General features: G+C 43.5%; 1 protein-coding gene across 1 annotated transcript; it reads left to right on the top strand.

Moving 5' to 3' along the window:
* Nucleotides 1-3008: 3008 nt before the first annotated feature.
* Nucleotides 3009-17847, top strand: LOC110535151 (solute carrier family 35 member G2). Its single transcript, XM_021620012.2, has 2 exons — nucleotides 3009-3286; nucleotides 16100-17847. Exon 2 carries the CDS (start codon nucleotides 16124-16126, stop codon nucleotides 17372-17374), a length of 1251 nt encoding a protein of 416 aa, XP_021475687.2. The 5' UTR covers nucleotides 3009-3286; nucleotides 16100-16123; the 3' UTR covers nucleotides 17375-17847.
* The last annotated feature ends 203 nt before the right edge of the window (nucleotides 17848-18050 follow it).

Below are 18050 nucleotides of genomic sequence, written 5' to 3' on the forward strand. Positions count from 1 at the left end.
TTGGGGATCATATTTTGGTAGCCATTTTCCCCATTGTTAGTTGTGGGATCTTGTCTACAGATATTTGCCTGTGTGCACAACAGTAGCTTCGTTTGGTATTTTGTTGTTTTTGTTCGGTGTTCATTTGCCATGCCTATCACGCTGCACCTTGGTCATTACGAAGATCATGACATATTTTGATTTGTTTAAGACTTTTTTGGTTACTACATGATTCCATATGTGTAATTTCATAGTTTTTAGCTCTTCACTATTATTCTACAATGTAAAAAATAGTAAAAATAAATAAAAAACCCTTGAATGAGTAGGTGTGTCCAATCTTTTGACTGGTACTGGTACTGTGTGTATGTATATGTATATAAGGGAACACTAAAATAACACATCCTAGATCTGAATGAATGAAATATTCTTATTAAATACTTTTTTCTTTACATAGTTGAATGTGCTGACAACAAAATCACACAGAAATTATCAATGGAAATCAAATTTATCAACCCATGGACGTCTGGATTTTGGAGTCACACTCAAAATTAAAGTGGAAAACCACACTACAGGCTGATCCAACTTTGATGTAATGTCCTTAAAACAAGTCAAAATGAGGCTCAGTAGTGTGTGTGGCCTCCACGTGCCTGTATGACCTCCCTACAACGCCTGGGCATGCTCCTGATGAGGTGGCGGATGGTCTCTTGGGGGATCTCCTCCCAGACCTGGACTAAAGCATCCGCCAACTCCTGGACAGTCTGTGGTGCAATGTGGCGTTGGTGGATGGAGCGAGACATGATGTCCCAGATGTGCTCAATTGGATTCAGGTCTGGGGAACGGGCGGGCCAGTCCATAGCATCAATGCCTTCCTCTTGCAGGAACTGCTGACACACTCCAGCCACATGAGGTCGAGCATTGTCTTGCATTAGGAGGAACCCAGGGCCAACCGCACCAGCATATGGTCTCACAAGGGGTCTGAGGAGCTTATCTCGGTACCTATTGGCAGTCAGGCTACCTCTGGCGAGCACATGGAGGGCTGTGCGGCCCCCCAAAGAAATGCCACCCCACACCATGAATGACCCACCGCCAAACCGGTCATGCTGGAGGATGTTTGCAGGCAGCAGAATGTTCTCCACGGCATCTCCAGACTCTATCACGTCTGTCACATGTACTCAGTGTGAACCTGCTTTCATCTGTGAAGAGCACAGGGCGCCAGTGGCGAATTTGCCAATCTTGGTGTTCTCTGGCAAATGCCAAACGTCCTGCATGGTGTTGGGCTGTAAGCACAACCCCCACCTGTAGACGTCGGGCCCTCATACCACCCTCATGGAGTCTGTTTCTGACCGTTTGAGCAGACACATGCCCATTTGTGGCCTGCTGGAGGTCATTTTGCAGGGCTCTGGCAGTGCTCCTCCTGCTCCTCCTTGTACAAAGGTGGAGGTAGCGGTCCTGCTGCTGGGTTGTTGCACTCCTACGGCCTCCTCCACGTCTCCTGATGTACTGGCCTGTCTCCTGGTAGCGCCTCCATGTTCTGGACACTACGCTGACAGACACAGCAAACCTTCTTGCCACAGCTCGCATTGATGTGCCATCCTGGATGAGCTGCACTACCTGAGCCACTTGTGTGGGTTGTAGACTCCGTCTCATGCTACCACTAGAGTGAAAGCACCGCCACCATTCAAAAGTGACCAAAACATCAGCCAGGAAGCACAGGAACTGAGAAGTGGTCTGTGGTTATCACCTGCAGAACCACTCCTTTATTGGGGGTGTCTTGCTAATTGCCTATAATTTCCACCTGTTGTCTATTCCATTTGCACAACAGCATGTGAAATTTATTGTCAATCAGTGTTGCTTCCTAAGTGGACAGTTTGATTTCACAGAAGTGTGATTGACTTGGAGTTACATTGTGTTGTTTAAGTGTTCCCTTTATTTTTTTGAGCAGTGTATATATATTTTTGTTGTTGCCTGTTTTGCATGTTATATTGGCATTAATACGTGTCACAAATCCGTTTGCTAATCATTTCTTGCTTTCTTGAGTAAAGCAGCTCCAAAATGCATGTGTTTCAGCCTAGCTCAGTGCTTTCTGTGGTGGTTACGGCAACCAGAGGATAATATGGAGCGTAGGGGTTGGTAATGTTCTCTAGTTGTGCTGTGATTGGCTCAGTGTTCTGTCACTCATGGGGCCACTACGTCACCGCAAAAAATTATGGTGATGATGATGTGATGATGTGATGATCACACCTACACACCAGCCTGGTCTCATAGACACAACATAATAAATAACGTAATAAAAGTTCATCCGGGACAATCAAATTAATATGATATGTTACGTTTAGTATGCTTACGTAAAGGCAAAAAATTCAAGTAGGGTGTTAGTCGGGATGGATGGGTGGGTGTTGAAGTATAATGCTAACTTCTAGCAACCCACAGGTTGCATGTTTGACGCTCATTAAGGACAACTTTAGCATTTTTGCTAATTCACAACTTTTAAGCTACTTTGCAACAACTTAGCATTTTAGCTAGCCCTTTCCAAAAACCTAACATTAAGAATTTTAACTAAACGTAAACCTAAACTTAACCTTAACCTAACGTTAGCCTCCTAGCTAGAATTCTTAACATATCATACGCTTTGCAAATATATATTTTTAAATATTGTACATTTTGCAGGTATCCTAGTGGTTAGAGCGTTGTGCCAGTAACCAAAAGGTTGCTAGATCGAATCCCTGAGCTGACAAGCTAAACATCTGTCCTTCTGCCCCTGGACAAGGCAGTTAACCCACTCTTCCAAGGCTGTCATTGAAAATAAGAATTTGTTCTTAATGTTCTTAACTGACTTGCCTAGTTAAATATCATAGGTGATGGACAAAAAAATGCATACATACCATATGAAACCTAATGTATATAAATTGAGTGTATCGGGAATTTACATGCAGAATAACACTAAATGCTCTGAGACCAGGTTGGACACACACATCTCCATCCCCCCAACCCATGGTAGTTTGTGAAATTTTTCGTAGTGGTGGTCTTGGTGTGTAATGTTTTGAGAGGGGAGAGACGCTGTAGCTTCCTTCTTCCATCGGTTCCAGCCATTCTTTTACTCGCGCCCATCTAACGTCAGTGGAGAACTTCTCGTGTCTCGCACACAGACACCTTGTCTGTTAAAGACGCGCAGCATCCACTCCACGGGAAGATGGAGAAACGGCAAGCACCGTTCTCCAGATTTACAGAACAAGAAAAATCAAGGAATTCTGTCAGTTAGGATGCAAATAGTGCTTTTCCGTCGATAGGAACTTCTTTTAGGGAAAGGGTAAGTGATATTTCAAATTTTTACAGAATATTATTTTATTCGTTTTTGAATAATATAATTGTGCACTGGATATGTAGTTCTGTTTGACCAGACCTATGGCGATAGGCTACTCTATACTGCCACAACAGTATTACATTATGTTATAATGACAGGCTTTCTCAGGAAATTGACATATTTTAGATTTATATATTGTTGCAGACAAACCGGAACGTTAGAAACGGGCACACGTTGACGTCAAACGTTAACAAATTACAGTTAACGAGTAGTCTGCATGCGTAAATATCAAAAGTATTGCCACTCTGTCATTTGACGCTTTATGCGTGTAGTTTATATTAATGTAATAAAAAAAATAGTATTAGGAAAATCTTTATTCTGAGATTATTTGATTGTGAATCGAGGTTGGTTCCGTTACTTATCCAAGAACTCCCGGATGAAATTGGGATTTCTCCCTTTTCCTACATTTAATTATGAATTCTACCCTCTCAAAATACCACTTTTTCCTCGAGCAAATTGTGTTTTGCGAAGGTTTCCACCTAAATGAAATAAATACCTTTTTAAACTAGTCAAGCTTTTCCAGACATAGTCTTTTCAACAGCCATAGGCTACTTGAAATATAAAGCAAATCAGTTATTTTGGACTTATAATAATCAAATATGTGAATGTTTGACCAGAAGGCAATGTATCAGAGATGAGAGAGTGGTGGTAGCAGAGTGAGAGAGATATAGAGAGACAGAGGGAGAGAGACAGAGATATAGAGAGACAGAGGGAGAGAGACAGAGATATTGAGAGACAGAGGGAGAGAGACAGAGATATAGAGAGACAGAGGGAGAGATATAGAGATCTATAGAGACAGAGGGAGAGATACAGAGTGAGGGAGAGACAGAGATGTATAGAGAGAGGGAGAGAGACAGAGATATATAGAGACAGAGGGAGAGAGACAGTGAGGGAGAGACAGATATATATAGAGACAGAGTGATGGAGAGACAGAGATATATAGAGACAGAGGGAGAGAGACAGAGATATATAGAAACAGAGGGAGAGATACAGAGATATATAGAGACAGAGGGAGAGAGACAGAGTAAGGGAGAGACAGAGATATATAGAGGCAGAGGGGGAGAGACAGAGATATATAGAGACAGAGGGAGAGAGACAGAGATATATAGAGACAGAGTGAGGGAGAGAGAGACATATAGAGACAGAGTGAGGGAGAGACAGAGATATATAGAGACAGAGTGAGGGAGAGACAGAGGGGGAGAGACAGAGGGAGAGAGACAGAGATATATAGAGACAGAGGGGGAGAGACAGAGATATAGAGCGACAGGGAGAAAAAGAGACAGAGGTGATGTGGTTGGGGGGTTTGTCAGATAGGAAGGCACATATCTCTGCCCCTGTCCCCTTGTGGTAGGAACTGAGATTACAGAGTGTTGGCCAGACTTCCAGTTTGGTATAGCCAAGGAGGGCTTTTCATTCTCTAGCTGTTAATCCATTATTATCAAGAGTTGGGCTGCATGGGGCTGGAAACCACCACCTTGGGGCGGGAGAAATAGCTTACAGCTAAAGCGGATTTCTGTTAGAAATCGTAATGGATGTTCATTTGGTCATGGGTATTGGTATTGGTATTGGTCATGGGGAAGGTATTGGTCATGGGTATTGGTATTGGTCATGGGGAAGGTATTGGTCATGGGTATTGGTCATGGGTATTGGTATTGGTCATGGGTATTGGTATTGGTCATGGGTATTGGTATTGGTCATGGTTATTGGTATTGGTATTGGTCATGGGTATTAGTATTGGTCATGGGTATTGGTATTGGTCATGGGTATTGGTATTGGTCATGGGTATTAGTATTGGTCATGGGTATTGGTATTGGTCATGGGTATTGGTCATGGGTATTGGTATTGGTCATGGGTATTGGTCATGGGTATTGGTATTGGTCATGGGGAAGGTATTGGTCATGGGGAAGGTATTGGTCATGGGTATTGGGGAAGGTATTGGTATTGGTCATGGGTATTGGTATTGGTATTGTTCATGGGTATTGGCATTGGTCATGGGGAAGGTATTGGTCATGGGTATTGGTATTGGTCATGGGTATTGGTATTGGTCATGGGTATTGGTCATGGGTATTGGTATTGGTATTGGTCATGGGGAAGGTATTGGTCATGGGTATTGGTATTGGTCATGGGTATTGGTATTGGTCATGGGTATTGGTATTGGTCATGGGTATTGGTCATGGGTATTGGTATTGGTCATGGGGAAGGTATTGGTCATGGGGAAGGTATTGGTCATGGGTATTGGTCATGGGTATTGGTATTGGTCATGGGTATTGGTATTGGTCATGGGTATTGGTATTGGTCATGGGTATTGGTCATGGGGAAGGTATTGGTCATGGGGAAGGTATTGGTCATGGGTATTGGTATTGGTCATGGGGAAGGTATTGGTCATGGGGAAGGTATTGGTCATGGGGAAGGTATTGGTATTGGTATTGGTCATGGGGAAGGTATTGGTCATGGGGAAGGTATGGGTATTGGTCATGGGTATTGGTATTGGTCATGGGGAAGGTATTGGTCATGGGGAAGGTATTGGTCATGGGTATTGGTCATGGGTATTGGTATTGGTCATGGGTATTGGTATTGGTCATGGGTATTGGTATTGGTCATGGTATTGGTCATGGGGAAGGTATTGGTCATGGGGAAGGTATTGGTCATGGGTATTGGTATTGGTCATGGGGAAGGTATTGGTCATGGGGAAGGTATTGGTCATGGGGAAGGTATTGGTTTTGGTATTGGTCATGGGTATTGGTATTGGTCATGGGGAAGGTATTGGTATTGGTCATGGGGAAGGTATTGGTCATGGGGAAGGTATTGGTTTTGGTATTGGTCATGGGTATTGGTATTGGTCATGGGTATTGGTATTGGTCATGGGGAAGGTATTGGTCATGGGGAAGGTATTGGTCATGGGGAAGGTATTGGTTTTGGTATTGGTCATGGGTATTGGTATTGGTCATGGGTATTAGTATTGGTCATGGGGAAGGTATTGGTCATGGGTATTGGTCATGGGGAAGGTATTGGTATTGGTATTGGTCATGGGGAAGGTATTGGTTTTGGTATTGGTCATGGGTATTGGTATTGGTCATGGGTATTAGTATTGGTCATGGGGAAGGTATTGGTCATGGGTATTGGTATTGGTCATGGGGAAGGTATTGGTCATGGGGAAGGTATTGGTCATGGGGAAGGTATTGGTCATGGGGTATTTTGAGTTCCATTACCTTCCAAATGTCCAGGGTTTAGAGGAATACCGCTGGTTATGGGTAGGTGAGCAGGAGACTGGTCTGAGAGCTCTGTTGGAGGTTTCATGTTGTTGGGATGTTTCATGTCTACAGATGTAGGATGTTAATTTGAGCCAGTTTGTTACCGAAGAAAAATAATCCCACAGCAACAGGAAATGTAAATTGTTATGTTGATTATAATTAATGGACATTTTTGTAGGGGTTGATACATTTTTTCGTTAGTGCAAATCAAGTAAAATTTAAAATTAGAATCACAAACTTTAGAAGCCTATTTAAACCTCAAATACACTACACGCTTGGATTTCCTACTGCACAAGAAAATTCTCAGCAACAATAGAGTGATCAAATTAAGATCCTCCGTCTGCAGTATGGGGGTGGATGGAACTGAGCATCCCACAAGGAGAGGATTCATAATTCCAGTTAGTATATGATGTATTATAAGACCAAGGATAGGTCTTCTGTGTTTTGTTGTACTAAACACAATGTATTTCGATTCTTACAAGACATCTAGAAATGTTTCTTATCATTAGATAGTAGAACATTTGAATATCAGTTGTACTCTCCAGCCCCATTCCCTCTCTGTTTTCTGTGTAGTTATTATTAGTAGGCTAGGCTAGTGCACGGCAGGCTAGTGCACGGCAGCATGCATCGAGCTGTCATTCCCCTCCCTAGGGGTGGCATCTTTTTGGACGCTCAGTCAAGCAGCTAATAGGGAAACATCATGTGACTCATTTAACTGTGTAATTATGTCTCTGGTCCAATATAGAGAGAAGAGTCCCCCCTCCCCTATAGCATCATCACAGCCTGCTTCATTACATTATCCCTCTCTCTGTGCCTCAGCTGAGCTAGCACTGCCTGGATATATAGGAAATAGACATGAGACCACACAAGAGAAAGAGAAGATGAGAGAGGAGGGGAGGGGAGAAGTGTGTGTGTGTGTGAGAGAGAGAGAGAGATACAGAGAGAGAAGGTGAGAGAGGAGGGGAGGGGAGAAGTGTGTGTGTGTGTGAGAGAGAGAGAGAGATACAGAGAGAGAAGGTGAGAGAGGAGGGGAGGGGAGAAGTGTGTGTGTGTGAGAGAGAGAGAGATACAGAGAGATAAGGAGAGAGAGGAGGGGAGGGGAGAAGTGTGTGTGTGTGTGAGAGAGAGAGAGAGATACAGAGAGAGAAGGTGAGAGAGGAGGGGAGGGGAGAAGTGTGTGTGTGTGAGAGAGAGAGAGATACAGAGAGATAAGGAGAGAGAGGAGGGGAGGGGAGAAGTGTGTGTGTGTGTGTGTGTGTGTGAGAGAGAGAGAGAGATACAGAGAGAGAAGGAGAGAGAGGAGGGGAGGGGAGAAGTGTGTGTGTGTGAGAGAGAGAGAGATACAGAGAGATAAGGAGAGAGAGGAGGGGAGGGGAGAAGTGTGTGTGTGTGTGTGAGAGAGAGAGAGATACAGAGAGAGAAGGAGAGAGAGGAGGGGAGGGGAGAAGTGTGTGTGTGTGTGAGAGAGAGAGAGAGAGATACAGAGAGAGAGGAGGGGAGGGGAGAAGTGTGTGTGTGTGTGAGAGAGAGAGAGAGAAGGAGAGAGAGAGGAGGGGAGGGGAGAAGTGTGTGTGTGTGTGTGAGAGAGAGAGAGAGAGAGATACAGAGAGAGAGGAGGGGAGGGGAGAAGTGTGTGTGTGTGTGTGAGAGAGAGAGAGAGAGAGATACAGAGAGAGAGGAGGGGAGGGGAGAAGTGTGTGTGTGTGTGTGAGAGAGAGAGAGAGAGAGATACAGAGAGAGAGGAGGGGAGGGGAGAAGTGTGTGTGTGTGTGAGAGAGAGAGAGAGAAGGAGAGAGAGAGGAGGGGAGGGGAGAAGTGTGTGTGTGTGTGTGAGAGAGAGAGAGAGAGAGAGAGATACAGAGAGAGAGGAGGGGAGGGGAGAAGTGTGTGTGTGTGTGTGAGAGAGAGAGAGAGAGAGATACAGAGAGAGAGGAGGGGAGGGGAGAAGTGTGTGTGTGTGTGTGTGTGTGAGAGAGAGAGAGAGAGATACAGAGAGAGAGGAGGGGAAGGGAGAAGTGTGTGTGTGTGTGAGAGAGAGAGAGAGAAGGAGAGAGAGAGGAGGGGAGGGGAGAAGTGTGTGTGTGTGTGAGAGAGAGAGAGAGAGAGATACAGAGAGAGAGGGTGGGGGGAATGCAAAGGAGACGGGGAGAGAAAGACAGGGACGGAAAAGGAGATCACTGAGGCAGTGAGTTATGAATTATGTAAGTGTTATTATGTAAGTGTTTCATCAGTGGGAAGACCTCTGTCTTTCTATGGTATTTCTCCCTTTGCTGTTCCTCTCCAAGACCGCACAATGTATTCACATTTTAGATTTTAAAAAAACATTTTAATTCACATTCTTGTGAATTGTTCCATAAACAATCATGTTTTTAACATATCAGATACATTATTTGATATCACTCAAGAAACAGTATATTACCACCAGTCAGTATATTACCACCAGTATATTACTACCAGTATATTACTACCAGTCAGTATATTACTACCAGTCAGTATATTACCACCAGTATATTACCACCAGTCAGTATATTACCACCAGTATATTACTACCAGTATATTACCACCAGTATATTACCACCAGTCAGTATATTACTACCAGTATATTACCACCAGTCAGTATATTACTACCAGTATATTACCACCAGTATATTACCACCAGTATATTACCACCAGTATATTACTACCAGTATATTACCACCAGTCAGTATATTACCACCAGTATATTACTACCAGTATATTACCACCAGTATATTACCACCAGTCAGTATATTACTACCAGTATATTACCACCAGTCAGTATATTACTACCAGTATATTACCACCAGTATATTACCACCAGTATATTACCACCAGTATATTACCACCAGTATATTACCACCAGTATATTACTACCAGTATATTACCACCAGTCAGTATATTACCACCAGTATATTGCCACCAGTATATTACCACCAGTCAGTATATTACCACCAGTATATTACCACCAGTATATTACTACCAGTATATTACCACCAGTCAGTATATTACCACCAGTATATTACCACCAGTATATTACTACCAGTATATTACCACCAGTATATTACCACCAGTATATTACTACCAGTATATTACCACCAGTCAGTATATTACCACCAGTATATTACCACCAGTATAGTACTACCAGTATATTACCACCAGTATATTACCACCAGTATATTACCACCAGTCAGTATATTACTACCAATTTTTATTTTATTTTTATTTATTCATTTATTTTTCTTCTTGGGCCTCTATAACTATATCTATTGTTTTTATTTTTGTTGTTGTTGTGTGATTTGGATTAATCCCCTCTACCACACGGAAACCCACTAATCTACTGACGGAACACAAGAGTTGGCTAACAACAGACTCCATCCTATGCTAGCTTGCTCCTGTGCTAGCTTGCTACCGATTTAGCTGTCTAAATCGCCGTGACCCCCAACCAACCTCTCCACTCACTGGACCTTTTTGATCACTCGACTGAGCATGCCTCTCCTTAATGTCAATATGCCTTGTCCATTGCTGTTCTGGTTAGTGTTTATTGGCTTATTTCACTGTAGAGCCTCTAGTCCTGCTCATTATACCTTATCCAACCTATTAGTTCCACCACCCACACATGCAATGACATCTCCTGGTTTCAATTATGTTTCTAGAGACAATATCTCTCTCTTCATCACTCAATACCTAGGTTTACCTCCACTGTATTCACATCCTACCATACCTTTGTCTGTACATTATACCTTGATGCTATTTTATCACCCCCAGAAACCTCCTTTTACTCTCTGTTCCAGACGTTCTAAACGACCAATTCTTATTGCTTTTAGCCGCACCCTTATTCTACTCCTACTCTGTTCCTCTGGCGATGTAGAGGTGAATCCAGGCCCTGCAGTGCCTAGCTCCACTCCTATTCCCCAGGCGCTCTCTTTTGACGACTTCTGTAACCGTAATAGCCTTGGTTTCATGCATGTTAACATTAGAAGCCTCCTCCCTAAGTTTGTTCTATTCACTGCTTTAGCACACTCTGCCAACCCGGATGTTCTAGCTGTGTCTGAATCCTGGCTTAGGAAGACTACCAAAAATTATGACATTTTCATCCCAAACTATAACATTTTCAGACAAGTTAGAACTGCCAAAGGGGGCGGTGTTGCAATCTACTGCAAAGATAGCCTGCAGAGTTCTGTCCTACTATCCAGGTCTGTACCCAAACAATTTGAACTTCTACTTTTAAAAATCCACCTCTCTAAAAACAAGTCTCTCACCGTTGCCGCCTGCTATAGACCACCCTCTGCCCCCAGCTGTGCTCTGGACACCATATGTGAACTGATTGCCCCCCATCTATCTTCAGAGCTTGTGCTGCTAGACGACCTAAACTGGAACATGCTTAACACCCCAGCCATCCTACAATCTAAACTTGATGCCCTCAACCTCACACAAATTATTAATGAACCTACCAGGTACCTCCCCAAAGCCTTAAACACGGGCACCCTCATAGATATCATCCTAACCAACTTGCCCTCTAAATACACCTCTGCTGTTTTCAACCAAGATCTCAGCGATCACTGCCTCATTGCCTGCATCCGTAATGGGTCAGCGGTCAAACGACCTCCACTCATCACTGTAAAACGCTCCCTGAAACACTTCAGCGAGCAGGCCTTTCTAATCGACCTGGCCGGGGTATCCTGGAAGGATATTGATCTCATCCCGTCAGTAGAGGATGCCTGGATATTTTTTAAAAATGCCTTCCTAACCATCTTAAATAAACATGCCCCATTCAAGAAATTTAGAACCAGGAACAGATATAGCCCTTGGTTCTCCCCAGACCTGACTGCCCTTAACCAACACAAAAACATCCTATGGCGTTCTGCATTAGCATCGAACAGCCCCCGTGATATGCAGCTGTTCAGGGAAGCTAGAAACCATTATACACAGGCAGTTAGAAAAGCCAAGGCTAGCTTTTTCAAGCAGAAATTTTCTTCCTGCAACACTAACTCAAAAAAGTTCTGGGACACTGTAAAGTCCATGGAGAATAAGAACACCTCCTCCCAGCTGCCCACTGCATTGAAGATAGGAAACACTGTCACCACTGATAAATCCACCATAATTGAGAATTTCAATAAGCATTTTTCTACGGCTGGCCATGCTTTCCACCTGGCTACTCCTACCCCGGTCAACAGCACTGCACCCCCCACAACAACTCGCCCAAGCCTTCCCCATTTCTCCTTCTCCCAAATCTGCTCAGCTGATGTTCTGAATGAGCTGCAAAATCTGGACCCCTACAAATCAGCCGGGCTAGACAATCTGGACCCTTTCTTTCTAAAATTATCTGCCAAAATTGTTGCCACCCCTATTACTAGCCTGTTCAACCTCTCTTTCGTGTCGTCTGAGATTCCCAAAGATTGGAAAGCAGCTGCGGTCATCCCCCTCTTCAAAGGGGGTGACACTCTTGACCCAAACTGCTACAGACCTATATCTATCCTACCATGCCTTTCTAAGGTCTTCGAAAGCCAAGTCAACAAACAGATTACCGACCATTTCGAATCTCACCATACCTTCTCTGCTATGCAATCTGGTTTCAGAGCTGGTCATGGGTGCACCTCAGCCACGCTCAAGGTCCTAAACGATATCTTAACCGCCATCGATAAGAAACATCACTGTGCAGCCGTATTCATTGATCTGGCCAAGGCTTTCGACTCTGTCAATCACCACATCCTCATCTGCAGACTCGACAGCCTTGGTTTCTCAAATGATTGCCTCGCCTGGTTCACCAACTACTTCTCTGATAGAGTTCAGTGTGTCAAATCGGAGGGTCTGCTGTCCGGACCTCTGGCAGTCTCTATGGGGGTGCCACAGGGTTCAATTCTTGGACCGACTCTCTTCTCTGTATACATCAATGAGGTCGCTCTTGCTGCTGGTGTGTCTCTGATCCACCTCTACGCAGACGACACCATTCTGTATACTTTTGGCCCTTCTTTGGACACTGTGTTAACAACCCTCCAGGCAATTTTCAATGCCATACAACTCTCCTTCCGTGGCCTCCAATTGCTCTTAAATACAAGTAAAACTAAATGCATGCTCTTCAACCGATCGCTACCTGTACGTACCCGGCTGTCCAACATTACTACTCTGGACGGCTCTGACTTAGAATACGTGGACAACTACAAATACTTAGGTGTCTGGTTAGACTGTAAACTCTCCTTCCAGACCCATATCAAACATCTCCAATCCAAAGTTACATCTAGAATTGGCTTCCTATTTCGCAACAAAGCATCCTTCACTCATGCTGCCAAACATACCCTTGTAAAACTGACCATCCTACCAATCCTCGACTTTGGCGATGTCATTTACAAAATAGCCTCCAATACCCTACTCAACAAATTGGATGCAGTCTATCACAGTGCAATCCGTTTTGTCACCAAAGCCCCATATACTACCCACCATTGCGACCTGCATGCTCTCGTTGGCTGGCCCTCGCTTCATACTCGTCGCCAAACCCACTGGCTCCATGTCATCTACAAGACCCTGCTAGGTAAAGTTCCCCCTTATCTCAGCTCGCTGGTCACCATTGCATCTCCCACCTGTAGCACACGCTCCAGCAGGTATATCTCTCTAGTCACCCCCAAAACCAATTCTTTCTTTGGCCGCCTCTCCTTCCAGTTCTCTGCTGCCAATGACTGGAACGAACTACAAAAATCTCTGAAACTGGAAACACTTATCTCCCTCACTAGCTTTAAGCACCAACTGTCAGAGCAGCTCACAGATTACTGCACCTGTACATAGCCCACCTATAATTTAGGCCAAACAACTACCTCTTTCCCTACTGTATTTCATTTATTTATTTATTTTGCTCCTTTGCACCCCAATATTTTATTTCTACTTTGCACATTCTCCCATTGCAAATCTACCATTCCAGTGTTTTACTTGCTATATTGTATTTACTTTGCCACCATGGCCTTTTTGCCTTTACCTCCCTTATCTCACCTCATTTGCTCACATCGTATATAGACTTGTTTATACTGTATTATTGACTGTATGTTTGTTTTACTCCATGTGTAACTCTGTGTCGTTGTATGTGTCGAACTGCTTTGCTTTATCTTGGCCAGGTCACAGTTGTAAATGAGAACTTGTTCTCAACTTGCCTACCTGGTTAAATAAAGGTGAAATAAAAATAAAATAAAAATATTACCACCAGTATATTACCACCAGTATATTACCACCAGTCAGTATATTACCACCAGTATATTACCACCAGTATATTACCACCAGTATATTACCACCAGTCAGTATATTACCACCAGTATATTACTACCAGTATATTACTACCAGTATATTACCACCAGTATATTACTACCAGTATATTACTACCAGTATATTACTACCAGTCAGTATATTACTACCAGTATATTACTTCCAGTATATTACCACCAGTCAGTATATTCCCACCAGTATATTACCACCAGTATATTACCACCAGTATATTACTACCAGTCAGTATATTACTGCCAGTATATTACTACCAGTATATTACTACCAGTCAGTATATTACTACCAGTATATTACTACCAGTATATTACCACCAGTCAGTATATTACCACCAATATATTACCACCAGTATATTACCACCAGTATATTACCACCAGTCAGTATATTAACACCAGTCAGTATATTACCACCAGTCAGTATATTACTACCAGTATATTACCACCAGTCAGTATATTACCACCAGTATATTACCACCAGTCAGTATATTACTACCAGTCAGTATATTACCACCAGTATATTATCCCCAGTCAGTATATTACCACCAGTCAGTATATTACTACCAGTATATTATCCCCAGTCAGTATATTACCACCAGTCAGTATATTACCACCAGTATATTACCACCAGTCAGTATATTACTACCAGTCAGTATATTACCACCAGTATATTATCCCCAGTCAGTATATTACCCCCAGTCAGTATATTACCACCAGTCAGTATATTACCACCAGTCAGTATATTACTACCAGTGTATTACTACCAGTATATTACTACCAGTATATTACTACCAGTCAGTATATTACTACCAGTATATTACTACCAGTATATTACCACCAGTCAGTATATTACTACCAGTATATTACTACCAGTATATTACCACCAGTCAGTATATTACCACCAGTATATTACCACCAGTATATTACCACCAGTATATTACTACCAGTCAGTATATTACTACCAGTATATTACTGCCAGTATATTACTACCAGTATATTACTACCAGTCAGTATATTACTACCAGTATATTACCACCAGTATATTACCACCAGTCAGTATATTACTACCAGTATATTACTACCAGTATATTACTACCAGTCAGTATATTACTACCAGTATATTACTTCCAGTATATTACCACCAGTCAGTATATTCCCACCAGTATATTACCACCAGTATATTACCACCAGTATATTACTACCAGTCAGTATATTACTATCAGTATATTACTGCCAGTATATTACTACCAGTATATTACTACCAGTCAGTATATTACTACCAATATATTACTACCAGTATATTACCACCAGTCAGTATATTACCACCAATATATTACCACCAGTATATTACCACCAGTATATTACCACCAGTCAGTATATTAACACCAGTCAGTATATTACCACCAGTCAGTATATTACTACCAGTATATTACCACCAGTCAGTATATTACCACCAGTATATTACCACCAGTCAGTATATTACTACCAGTATATTATCCCCAGTCAGTATATTACCACCAGTCAGTATATTACCACCAGTATATTACCACCAGTCAGTATATTACTACCAGTCAGTATATTACCACCAGTATATTATCCCCAGTCAGTATATTACCACCAGTCAGTATATTACTACCAGTATATTATCCCCAGTCAGTATATTACCACCAGTCAGTATATTACCACCAGTATATTACCACCAGTCAGTATATTACTACCAGTCAGTATATTACCACCAGTATATTATCCCCAGTCAGTATATTACCCCCAGTCAGTATATTACCACCAGTCAGTATATTACCACCAGTCAGTATATTACTACCAGTATATTACTACCAGTATATTACTACCAGTATATTACTACCAGTCAGTATATTACTACCAGTATATTACTACCAGTATATTACCACCAGTCAGTATATTACCACCAGTATATTACCACCAGTATATTACCACCAGTATATTACTACCAGTCAGTATATTACTACCAGTATATTACTGCCAGTATATTACTACCAGTATATTACTACCAGTCAGTATATTACTACCAGTATATTACCACCAGTATATTACCACCAGTCAGTATATTACTACCAGTATATTACTACCAGTATATTACTACCAGTCAGTATATTACTACCAGTATATTACTACCAGTATATTACCACCAGTCAGTATATTCCCTCCAGTCAGTAATGTAGTCATGTTTAACTCTGACCTCTGTCCTTCTCCAGTGTGCTCTGATCTGCTGAAGGAACATGGATGTGTCTGGGGGCCAGCAGCAGTATGGAGGATCTAAGAAGAGGGTGAAGATCCACCCCAATTCCGTCACAGTGAAATACGCCACCCACTTCCCCCAGCCTGGAGACGAGGGTTACGACGATGCTCCGTCCTTTGAGGACTTTGATTCGTTTGCGAAGGCCAGCCCTGCTAAGAGACTGGTGACAGACAGTAGTAGGAAGACCATGGAGACCCCCAGGACGTTATGGGGAGGGGTGGAGCCCCAGAGCCGGGACAAGGGGGTCGGGGGGCAGCTGGCTAGCTTCGGGGAGGCCAACGTCCTGGCGTCCCGGGTCACCTGGATGGCGTTGTTCGGGGCAGCGGTTGCTCACGGCTGCGTTGCTCTGATCACACGGCTGGCGGCAGACCGCTCCAAAGTGCCGTCCCTGGAGCTGATCTTCATCCGGTCTGTGATCCAGGTCCTGTCCATCACAGTGGTGTTTTATAACCAGGAGGAACCCTTCGGCCCGAAGGGGTACCGCCTCCGGCTCTTCTTCTATGGTGTCTGCAACGTCATCTCCATCACCTGCGCCTACACCGCCTTCGCCATCGTGCCGCCCAGCAACGGTACCATCATGTGGCGCGCAACCACCACGGTGTTCAGCGGCGTGATGGCCTTCCTGTTGTTAGACGAGAGGCTGGGCTACACGGACGTGGTGACGGTGGTGGGCAGCGTGTTCGGCCTGTGTCTCGTCATGATCCCCAATGTGGCCGACGAGGAGAAGTCTCGCCTCACCTTCTGGAAGGAGGCGTTCGGCTACACCATGACGGTGATGGCCGGCCTCACCGGAGCCCTGTCCATGATCGTCTACCGGGCCATCAAGGAGCGTGTCAGCATGTGGACAGCCCTGTTCACGTTCGGCTGGACGGGCACGGTGTGGGGCGCCTCCACCATGTTCGTTATGCAGGAGCCGATCATCCCCCTGGATGGGGAGACGTGGGGCTACCTCACGGGGATCTGTATCTGTTCCACCGTGGCGTTCCTGGGGGTCTACTACGCCCTCAACAAGTTCCACCCCGCCCTGGTGAGCACCGTGCAGCACCTGGAGATAGTGGTGGCCATGTTGCTTCAGCTCATGGTGCTGCGCATGGTCCCCTCCATCTACGACGTCATCGGGGGGCTGGTCATCATGGCCAGTGTGTTTACTCTAACGGGAGTGAAGCTATACAGGGTCAGCCGGGCTGTACGGCAGGACTACCAGGAGATACTGAACTCACCCATCAAATAGAGTCTGGAGTTCTGATTCAGGATCAGTTTGGCCCTATAGACCATAATGCATAAGATTACATGGACAGGGGTGAAACGGATTGTAGACCTCCACTTCTACTCTCTCTATATATTTAGAATTGTGGTGGTCATTAACTTGACGGAGTGTCAACTTGTGTGCAATGTCTTTGCTAAAGTTCTATTTGTCTGTGAAAAGATATTCCACGATGAAAGGGTTTGTTCTGATAGCTTTGATTTCATGTCAACTGTGATGAAGAAGAGTGTCAAAGTAACATGTGTTGTTTAGATTGTATGATACGTTCTGTACCTTAACTTTACAGCTATGGCGTAAATATGTGTCAGAGATATTCAGGCTGTGTCTGTCTCTGCTAGATGACCAGCATCTAAATAAGATACTAGGTACTACTGCTGCTGACAGTGTGTTAACAGGGCCGTGTTGACAAGATGATAAATCATTTTTGTTTGTTTCCTGCATAAGGGTGTATCTTTATTCTCACACTATCACAGTGTCTGCTATGCAGAACCCACTGGTTAAAATACACTCATGTTTATTTATTAATAGTAAAATAAATAAATGAACTTCTGTTGATCTCTGGAGAAAATGACAACAGTAGTCTAAATCAAATACTACAGATTATATATACTACAGAAGGTATATACTACAGATTGTATATACT

Source organism: Oncorhynchus mykiss, chromosome 11 (assembly GCF_013265735.2).
Source record: "Oncorhynchus mykiss isolate Arlee chromosome 11, USDA_OmykA_1.1, whole genome shotgun sequence".
NCBI lineage: Eukaryota > Metazoa > Chordata > Actinopteri > Salmoniformes > Salmonidae > Oncorhynchus > Oncorhynchus mykiss.

Coding starts and splice junctions, on each gene's coding strand:
- LOC110535151 (XM_021620012.2), top strand. CDS start 16,124: ATGGATGTGTCTGGGGGCCAGCAGCAGTATGGAGGATCTAAGAAGAGG.